A 10,906-nucleotide genomic window follows, 5' to 3' on the forward strand; every position below is an offset into this window, starting at 1 on the left:
GTGGGGTTAAAGGGGCTATTGCCCTCTTTGACGCAGCATTTCATAACCTCTGATCTTGCAACATATTTACAAAAGCAGAGACGCCCCGTATAGCCGATGATAGACTTGTGGCAAGTGCTGTTATCGAGCTCTTTTTAAAGTCTGCACGGCACATGAGTGGGTGGTGTGAGTCCCATAGCATTGTTCGCTAACCACTATGCCACCACTGCCCACACACACACATGCGTATACACACTTCCGAGGTAACATAGCTCTTCAGAAGGGTGAAGAACTGAAGGGCAAGCATCACATTACTTTACCTGTACACATGCTACGACTACTTGAATAGGGAATAGAAATAACATTTAAGTTTTATTCCGAGCTTTACTTTTCATACCTTTTTTTAAAAATCATTGCAGTCTTTACAGCTCGTGGATTAAAAAGGCAGCCAACTATGCAACGATCATTCTTGTTGCCTTGTTTTTTTCTAGTGTCTGAACATTATTTAACTGAAGGCATGTATTCTGTTTTGTTTATATATATTTGAGGTGGCTTTTGTAAGTAAAACAGAGGAAGCTGACTCAAGAATATATTTTAAATTTCACAACAATTGTATTGTTAGGCAGATGGTGTGTGTGTGTGACTGGATGCATTGTTTATTCTGTTGTGAATTAACAAACATTGTTTATCATTAATAGTGATCTTTTAACGAATAGTTTATTCTTCATTTTTCATTGCTAAACATTTACAAAACCCTCAACAAACATTACGTATTTAATGGTATTAAAATAAAAATGTTAAATAACATTCAAATGTTGCACTTGTCACATGTGAATTAGTCTCATGTTTATCTAATAGTAAACCAAATTCACTGTGTTCAAACAGACCTTTAAAAAGGTGTGTTTAAACAAAAAAAATTGATTCTTAAGTAGGTAACTTGAAAAAAAAATGAGTATCCAATTAATTCACTGTTGGGGGATTGTATGTCGACAGGAACCGCGGCATCTGCAGTGTTATGCAGAGCTAAGTGACAGTGGTGTGTACACTGTTCTTTCGGGACGGAAGATGTACGGGGCACCCACAGACTTTGGATTTTGCATAAAAGTAAGTGAAGCTTGTCATGATGGTGGCTTTGCAAGTACGTATTGTAAGGCAATGTGTTCAGGGTCAAACACAGTCGTGGTTTACTACTATGCTGTGATACTTGAATATCCTGTGTCATGAACCTTGAGAATAAAATGTGCAGTACTGTATATAGATTTTTCTGAGAGCATGGCGTTTGTGTGATGTATTGGTTATGAAAGGACATACTGCATGACCTGTCACTTTCAGTATAAATAAGGCTACTCTTAGTCCTCTGGGATAATTTAATGACCGAGTAGGAATTAAACGACTGTTTTATATCTACCATAAATGATTCTACAGAGGTAGCAATAATGCCATGTACTATATTAGGAATGATTGAAATTTGGATAATAAAATTGCCTGTCACGACGGCGTGTGCAGATATGTATGCACATGCATAAGATCTGCGATTCGTTCATCAGCATTTTGCCCAGAGTGAGTTTTCTGCACACTTTGGCGTAATTAAAGGGCACAATTGTAACAGAAAACCCTAATTAATGGATTGGCTATTGTGCAGTCCAACAGGGCAAGTAGTGCCAAGGAATTGAAGCTATTCTGCGCCGAGGAAGAAGCAAGCCGGACCTGCTGGATGACTGCAATGCGGCTCTTCAAGGTGATTGACACGGTGCAGTGTCACTTTGCCCCCACAATTCCTTCCTCTTGCTCATTTTTTAAAGGAAGATGTCACCCAAAACACACATACACACCACCTCTCATAATTTAGGTACGTGCCCAGGAAGCATGTATAACCATTCACCAATTCAAAAATTCAAATAGATTATTACGCTTGTGATAGATGCATATAATATTGAGTGTGAGTCTTGGTTGTGTATAATGTACGCAAATGACATGTCAATTATATGCTCGCATCACATTTGGGTGAATTGAACAAAAAATATTGTCACAAATGAGATGTAACAGATGGGAAACAATTCAAATTAGATGGCAACAACAGGATTACAAATAAGAATATTCATAAAATTTCTCCGAGGGTGAAGTTGCTTCATGCTTATTATCTTGACTGTGCCTCCTCAGGCTGTTTTTAACATGAGTTTTGAGACAATTTGGTCTGCTCATGAAATATGTCCACTGTGCTGGACAGCTATAAAATATGACTGATGTCAAGTTATACAACATTTTTCAACATATTTGGGGGTTGGGGTGGGGGTGGTTCCTTTGATACCCAAAATGGCATTAAACTCAAACCGTTTTTTCATATTTTAAGAATTCGTGCATGAGGGTTAAGGAACATGTAACGGTTGCTGCAGTGGCGACATAAAATGTACATAATTAAATACTCCTGTGTCGCTGATGCACTACAGATGCAGTGATGTTACCGATTTTATATCTCTTTTCCACCAACAAAGCTTCATGCTTGTCGAGACAATCTGGGTTACAGCCTATACAGATACATAGGCTGTAACCAAGATGAGCTATCTTAATATTTTGGGGCATTGTCTTCCTTTAAATATTCTCCACCTTCGCTTTAATCTAAACTGACACATTCGCCCATGTGACTCAGCAGTCAAAATTCTAGGTCAACACTGGAATGGGAGATATTTTATTGGGATAATTGCCACTTCCCTGGGCCGCTCTTAATGGATGATGGTGTCTTCATGTTGCCAAATGTGTTAGCCTATGCTACGTATGTTGAAAGATGTCAGCCGCCGGTATGCATTAGACAGCTCCCAATTCCCCCACCCATTGGTGGTCGGGGTCACAAGCGTTCATGTTAGTGTATGTCAGTGATATTTAATCCCAAAAATAGTTCACACATTTTCGTGCAGTGATTTAGCGCACTGCTTTGAATCTGGTGACCGGAGTTTGATTTTCCCTCCACATCCTACCAGTAACAAGTGATGTGTAAACCAGTCCTGGGTGCCCCCTCCACTTTCCTCCCCTTCACCAATTAGCACTGATCAATGTGAAGTATGGTTCATTAACCCCTGCAACGATGGACAATGTGGGGGGCAGGTCTTGAGCAGTTGACACAGGGTTGTAAATCCAATCAAATTACAGTGCTTACCATTTTCCAGTTTCATTAGAGCCGTCGATGCATTTCGCGGGCGCTTTTGAATGAAAGAGCTGGGCCTAAATGCCTAATTGTTCTTGGTGTGTTTTTCTTTTTGTTTAATCCAGCATAGCGTGCAGTTGTTCCAGAACTACAGGCTACTGCAGCAGAGACGAAACCACCTTGGCCAGCTGAATGTCACCCCCATGGTATGCTTAATTCCCTTCATGTGCTTCACACATGCAAAAGCATTGAGGCAGCTTGCACTGTTGGTGTTCAAACATTCCATAACCACCAAAATAAATGAGGCCATACAGCATTCGCACATTTTGTAAACTGTATCCTTATTTGTTTCATTCAAATTCAACATTTGAGAAGTTTGGCTTAACTAAACAAGAGTGTACATTTAATAACGAATCTCAACATAGTTTGGCCATACCTTTCACGCTGCACTCTCTGATGTATTTTGGGTTGTACCGTGTGTTGTCCGACGTTTTGCTCCACGTGCTCCCAGCATGTGCTGCGAAATGTCGGACATCAGCACATGTACGTTAGAGCAACAAGTGGAAAAAACTGGAACACGGAGCGCTATGCAAAGCAACCGCGAAAATCTATGCAGTAGATATGTTTTCATCTTTTATTCCCTGCTTGCTCACAAGAATACGGAGTAACATACTGTTTCTATTTGGCAGAGAAACATCTCCGAGAACACACTGGTGGCGATGGATTTCTCTGGGCGCAAAGGAAGAATCATTGAGAACCCAGCAGAGGCCCAGACGGTGGCAGTGGAAGAGGGCCAGGCCTGGCGGGTAAATGTGCAATGCAGTCATGTTTACTAATTTCTACTTGTGGTTTTCGTCAGCCTACATTTCTTTTTTTGTGCTTCTGGGGAGGGTGGTGGTAAATCCTATGTGCCTGTTGGCATCTCTGATGTGAGATTTCATGCGAGTAAGTTCTCCCTCCTACAGTATTATATTGTGATAAAATGTCTAATCTGTTTTCGCAGAGGAGAGGTTGCCAGAGACTTGGTGTGGTGGGAAGCCCCAGCCCCTGCCAACCATCTGCTATGAGTATAGGTATGCTGAGACTAACAGAAAAGACTATGATCCCCCTTATAGCCTTAACAGACTGTTGGGGCAAATGCTGTTAGTGAGCACCAATGAAGGCCGACAAGGCACACAAGGCTGTGGGTGGCTAACATCATGCCTGGCCGCTTTTGTCTCTCGAGGTGATAATTACACACTGTAACACGTATTAATTTGAGGCTGCGTCGACCTAGGGGAGGCCCAGGATGGGTTCAGATAAGTCACTGATGATGGCCATGAGTGGGAATCGAACCTGGGAATCTGGGTTAAAAGTGCACCACGCTAACGGCTACACCACCACTCCCCATTAAGAGCACACACTGTTACACACACACCACACTTTCAGAGAGATTTTACCGTGAGGTATGTGCATTATTTATGTACGAAATGGTATATTTTATTATTCACTGCAGAAATTTCAAACAGATGTGAGCTTGTTTTTTTTATTTTCTTCTTGCAGCGATTCACAAGACACAGCCGTGGTTCCATGGACGGATCCCAAGAGAGGAGGCACACAGGATCATCTCACAGCAGGGCCTTGTTGATGGGTACAGAGATTCAGATTTAATTGTACACGCAACATATATTTGTATCATTAGTCTTGCACTCCTGAAGGGCATGAAAATAACTTTCACGCAGTGTGATCTAAACGAACGTTACAACAAAGCATCCTGTAACATGGTAAACAGATTTTGCATAAAGTGAAACATTGTTATTAGCAGTTTCAGCTTAAATTATACAGAATATTCAAATATTTGTTGATAGCATATTATCACTGCTTAATAAGTCAGTAATTTCAAATATTATACAGCGCATCATATACCTTTTGTCTGCCACAAGAAGTAATTCCAGTTTTCTCCTTCTGATCATCACAGGTTATTTCTTCTTCGAGACAGTCAGAGCAACCCCAGGACATTTGTGCTCTCTCTCTGCCATCATCAGAAAATTAAACACTTTCAAATCTTACTGGTGCGTAACAGTTAACATTGTTGCTGAAGGAAAAAGCACTTTACACTTGAATATTATGAATATAACTTGCATTTAAAAAGAACATTGCATGTTATTATTTGTTTAAACTTGCTTTTAAATATACTTGGTGCTACTCTAACGTAAAAAATCTGGCAGCACTGCAATAAATTCAAAGCGATATAAAAAGAGGGGAGGGGCAATGGTGCAGTGGTTACCACACTGCCCTATAGACCATGCTTCCTGAGTTCGATTTACTGGCCACGGCTAACATCAGTGGAGACTGACATCTAAATCGGTCCTGACCACCCCCTAACCCCCCCTCCCCCCCTCACAGCCCCCCCCCCCCCCCCCCAACGTTCACCAGCTCCTATCCACCAGTGTGGTGAAATTTGGCCAAATAACGTCTGCAACCGACATGGTGCGGGGAGACCTTCATCCAGCAGCAGATTGATTTAAATGATTGGTGTGTAAAATTGTATAGAGAGAGTACTTATCTCTTTCAATTAACTTAATTTACGTCTGCGATTTCTTGTTTTTTCGATGTAAGTGCAGTTTGAAGAGGACTCAAAAATGTTCTTCTCGCTGGATGATGGAAACACCAAGTTCTCAGACCTAATCCAGCTGGTGGAATTCTATCAGCTCAACCGTGGAATTTTACCCTGCAAGCTCAAACACCACTGCAGCCACGTGGTGCTGTGAGGGGCGGCAACGCATGGCTTCACTAGCCGCCTGCCCCGATTGCTTACATGAAGTCATCTTCGGCATTGCTGCACTCGCGTGTCCCCCTGCTTTAAACTCCATGTGTGTCGATTTGATTATTTAAGTGGAAGAATGTCTTTTTTTAAAATATATAAACACTGAAAAGGAATGCAGACCGGAGATGGGGGATCCATGTTTGCGTTGTATGTACCTGTGGGTACAAAAAGAAGACAAAATGAAAATCCACAACTTGAATTCTAATGCAACACCTCCAATGCCCCAAATGGCCTTTTAAAATAAAAAGAGAGCAGACATATAAAAAAACAAAAATATTGAACAGTGCCGAACCGGGAGCGCCTTGTGAACTGAATGTGACTGATCAGAAGCTCTAAGGACTGCAAACCTCACTGTGTTCTATCCACAAAAAAGTGCAGACTCAATCTGCTATGCAGAACACATCTCTGGCTTTAAACGGCAATTCAAAACTCGAGTTGCCTCAAAGCTACACACCGAAGATGACCAGATGTGACAGAAAAATGTAACAACGTGCACTTATTTCTCTGTATGCTGTGGATGAACAAAGACTGTTAATGGGACTCTTGAAAGCCTTTTGTACAGCCAGCTGTGTTATATTGAAGCATTTAATGATTTTATTGGTTCTGTTTTATTTTCTGGTGAAGTTATACAATATTGACGTTAAGGTTATTATTCACAATGAATTAGATGAAATATAATGTTTTATATGTAGCTGTATAATGCTTTCTGCACAAATGGATACCCAGTGCAAGTAGTCGAGTGATCCACATGTCATGTACTTAAACATTTGAGTTAATAGTAAACTGTGTTAATGTTTTTTTTCTTCACAAATTAACTCCTTAACCGTAACATTCTGCGCGTGTTGGAATTTCCCAAGCATTTGCTCCAGTCCGTGCTGTATGATGTGTTGGCCCATGGATTGTATGACGGGATTGGTTGGGGAAGGACACTGGTTGTTATCCCTTGTTCAGCGTGGTCAGTGAAGTGTGCCTGTTCGTTTTCTGTGAAATGGGAAGAAACATCTCCATAGTTACTGGATGTGATCATCAAGCAGTGAATATGCAGTTTCCTATGCAGGCCCCCCTTTTCCAGAAAGATTGCTATGGCATGTACAGTATTCACGTGCATTAATCAATTTGTCCCTCGACACATTGTGTGTTCTTCATAAAGAAATTGATAAAAACCATCGTTTCTCAACAATATGTCGTTGATAAAGAGCACCACACTTTGGAAGCGTTCTGCAGTTTCTGTCAATTGATATTAACGTTACTGCTTAATATCATTAACTGCATCAGAATATAATGTGTTAAGATGGTTCAGAAGTCTTTAGCTTTAATTTTACCACATGAATTGGCCAAGTGTAAAGTACATTTGTGTAAATTTTAATTCTGTCTTTCACTTTACAAAGCACAAGTAAAAAAAACAGCGTTAAAAAGAATGCTGTTAATGTTTCCTGTTGGCTGGCACTGCATGAGTGACCAACTGCTTAAAGCCTGTCTTTGTTTTATTATGCCTTTGGGAATTCAGTAATAACTGCCAGTACCTATAAAGAGGGAATGTTATACTTGAAATAAGATATTGCAAAACTTAAGATCTACGTGTCCTGATTGAAACTGCTAAAAGATTTAATTTAAAATCTTGAACCGGAAATTTAATGGATGCCTGTTGTATCTTAAGTTTGCCTATATGTATTAGGATTTTTAACGGATAAGACTTTTTTTCAAAGACAGATTTATTTGTACTGTGTAGTGTATTTATAAGTGGGTAATTTATAAAAAAAATCATAGGTGATTTGTCTATATAAGCTCTAAAGAATGCCTTAAATTTAGCATGTACACATAGATACATTGTTTTTTGAAAGCAAATCTTAATGATGTGCATTTGGCTTGCTTGTTTGCAGCACTGTTAAAGAACCTAAGCACGTTACAACATACTGGAATCTCTGTTCTCAGGACGATTAAATAAATGTATCCCATGACTATCCACAGTTATGCTAACGGAGTCCAAAAAGTACAAATTCTGAAAATGCATTTACAAAAGTAGTTTTTAAAGAAGCAAACGGCAAGAACCTAGCAAAGTATACATGTTCAAAATAATTTTACGTCAAAATACAGAATACCCAAAGAAGTTCAATCAAGAAGGTAAAATGGACTTTTGTAACCTTTAAATGTCAACCCCATATCTCAAAAATAACGGCAACAAACACCTCGATCAGATTTGAACATTAGTGGAACCAAATCTAAAACCATGAAAGTTTTAAAATGTAGGGCATGGATATTTTGCGAATGAATTGTTTTTGTAGAATTTTGTTATTGCTTTTTTGTAAATAATGAGCTGTAAATATTTTCTGAAAGATTTACGGGCCTTTTATGGTTTATTGTTGCACAAGCTGTTTATATATCGCATGTGATGGAGAAAAGAAAATAGATATTTTTTTTGGTTTGGCTTTATGACATTGTAATTTGTAAATACATAAGCTTATGAAAGCTGTATACTGTATACCTGTCAGGAATGTTTTGTATAAAATGAGGGAATTCATTTACTGTTCATATTGATCTTGGGAAATAAAAAAACCAGGTGTTTAGTTCAGCTGTCATCTGTTTCCTAGAATAATAGTGGAACAAAAACTACACTGCTGTCTTTCTCTTACATCTGCCATCCTGTGACCCCCTTTTTACGGAAGACATTCGTCTGAATTTGATTCATTGGCTGAGACGAGTGATAAGTCCTGTTAAATCGTGAGTCTGGAGTTGACTCAAGCCAAGGTTAGAGTTTATCCACGAAGGTGAGAAGGGTTCTATTTTGTAACAGTAATACATGAGGAAATATACATCTCTCTGTCGAAATTGTGTTTTTTTTTGCAAGACGTGCTAATCATTGCAAGTGTTTGCTTAATCAAGAGCTATTGTGATATCCAAATGTGTATTATCCAAAGGCCACGGTGTATTGCATGGGTCATGACACCCCTGCCCACCACCTACCCCATGAATGATACATATTGGCACACCACAGGCAGAGGCGTTACAATGTTTTGAAACAACCGCGAATATCACGACTGATGATGCAACCTATAGTGCTAGTGACATCAGCCTGTGGTCACTGAATAATATTCTCATTTCATGTCCCTTTGCTTGTTGCAGCACGAAAACTTACGAAGATTATACTCTTGTCGTTATCTGCGTGTGACCCGTGACATGTTCAACAGTGATGGCACATTCAGTTTGTTTAATGGGTCTATTGACTTTTGCCCCCCCTCCCTCGTCCTTGCACCATCAATACCCATCGTGAAGTCTGGTGTATTGGCTCAAAGCCCTCGTGTCAACTCTTTGAGCCACGACTTAATGAAGCAATAAGTGGTCAATGCTAAGCAACAGACGATGGAAGGGAGAGGAAAGCTTGTAAGCCCGAATTTAGCATAGTTGTCTGCGGCCTTAATCTTGATATATTTTTTAAAAAAAGTTAATTTAATTAACATTCAATTTGAGTTTTGTTGACCCCTATGAAGCCCGTTAAAATTGTATTCGCATGTTTATTAAACAATGTTTTAATTGGTGCTGTGCCATGAACTCAAAAACTACAGTCCAATTCCCCGCCATCGAGAATGAGTGGCATCCAAGCGGGCTCTGGATCTCCTCTTTTAACCAATCCACAGCCAAGTATGTAAAGGTATAGTCAATCAAACCCCATGTCTGACGTGACATGGGAGGCCTTCATCTAGCAGTGGATTGATGGGGGCGTACATTTATTGAATGTATTTCATTTACAGCAACCATACACTTGCTTTAAGTATGATGGTTTAACGTAGAGGTAAATGATTTGGCGTTTATAGTTAGCCATCTGAAGGGCATTGCTCACCAGCACAGCATTAAAATCCTGAGAGCGACTTGGTATAATTAGAATCGTGCAGCCCTTAAATGTCTCGTGTCCTTTCCCAAAATTTGGCGCTGAGTTCTTGCACGTCATATGTGCAAGAAGTTGGTGAACTTTTACGATTGCCAAAAAGAGTTTGTATCGTGGCCCTTGTACAGAAGAAAATGTATGAAGTGTAAAATTATGCCACGGCAATGAGTCGGTCTGTTTTGACCATAGGATGTGGATGATGAATAGTGGCGCCCGGACCATGGAGCAGTGAAAGTGACAGAGAACTCTCTTCGTGGAGACATTGGCGAACGAATTTTGATTCCTGACTTATATCTAAAGTGTTTTAATTCCCCAGGTGATATAAAGTGTACGCACATAACAGTCACACTTGTGCTGTGGCCTACCTGTCGGGTATTCTTCCTGCAGTCACGAAAGTTTTAAGTAAAAATTTACCTGTCGGGTAACAATTGATTGTTTTGGTCGTAGGTCTCTCGAAACTCATTTTGACGCATGTATGTGCTTGTGTTGTGCCAGTGGGGAGCACAGGTGGTGCATCTGGCAGTCATTTTAGTTAATCCACAACAGCTGGAGCTGTCCTGTGACCTCTTGCCAGCAAGCTTTTGACACTTCACATTGCCTCAAAGTGCACCAAGCCTGGTGCAAGCACTGTGGTGATGTCACCATCACTTAGTTGTGAATGGCAGCTGTTCAGTGTCTCCAGTGGTTCGCGGTGGTGCAGTGGCAACCCGAATTTTGAACATCAGCGGCGAGTGACATCTTGAACTAGTTCTGAACCTCCCCTAGTTTCGAATCGCCCTTAATTGAACAGCTGGTGCAGGCGAGACAAAGGTGGCCAGGCATAATGTTCACTACATACTCATCGTGCTTGCTAATAGCACTTGCCCTAACAGGGTGTAAAATAGTATACAGGGGATCTTTGTCTTTGCGGTGTCTGCAGTTTTGTTTTCTCGTGGGTGTGTGTAAAAAGGTGTGTAATGTAACCCAATATGCACGCATATCTGCAGTATATTATGTATAATACATTTACTCTTGAACACCGTAGGCCAATTATTTTCTTGTAAATTAACTAATTATTTTCTTATTTTACGTGTTGACACATGTCACAATCCGTGTTTCCCAG

General features: G+C 40.2%; 1 protein-coding gene across 4 annotated transcripts in view; it reads left to right on the forward strand.

Moving 5' to 3' along the window:
* Nucleotides 1–8,488, forward strand: part of LOC116938549 (growth factor receptor-bound protein 14-like) — a 142,527-nt gene extending 134,039 nt beyond the window's left edge. For all 4 annotated transcript variants that reach the window (XM_032945773.2, XM_032945772.2, XM_032945774.2 and 1 more), the window contains 8 exons: nt 973–1,083; nt 1,622–1,717; nt 3,244–3,324; nt 3,808–3,924; nt 4,122–4,191; nt 4,661–4,748; nt 5,076–5,169; nt 5,722–8,488. In XM_032945773.2, coding sequence (XP_032801664.2) covers nt 973–1,083; nt 1,622–1,717; nt 3,244–3,324; nt 3,808–3,924; nt 4,122–4,191; nt 4,661–4,748; nt 5,076–5,169; nt 5,722–5,868 — 804 coding nt within the window. In that variant the 3' untranslated portion in view covers nt 5,869–8,488. The remainder of the gene's footprint in view (nt 1–972; nt 1,084–1,621; nt 1,718–3,243; nt 3,325–3,807; nt 3,925–4,121; nt 4,192–4,660; nt 4,749–5,075; nt 5,170–5,721) is intronic.
* The last annotated feature ends 2,418 nt before the right edge of the window (nt 8,489–10,906 follow it).

The sequence above is a fragment of the Petromyzon marinus genome, chromosome 4 (genome assembly GCF_048934315.1).
Source record: "Petromyzon marinus isolate PM22_M1 ecotype Great Lakes invasive population chromosome 4, UKy_Petmar_22M1.pri1.0, whole genome shotgun sequence".
Taxonomy (NCBI): Eukaryota; Metazoa; Chordata; class Hyperoartia; order Petromyzontiformes; family Petromyzontidae; genus Petromyzon; species Petromyzon marinus.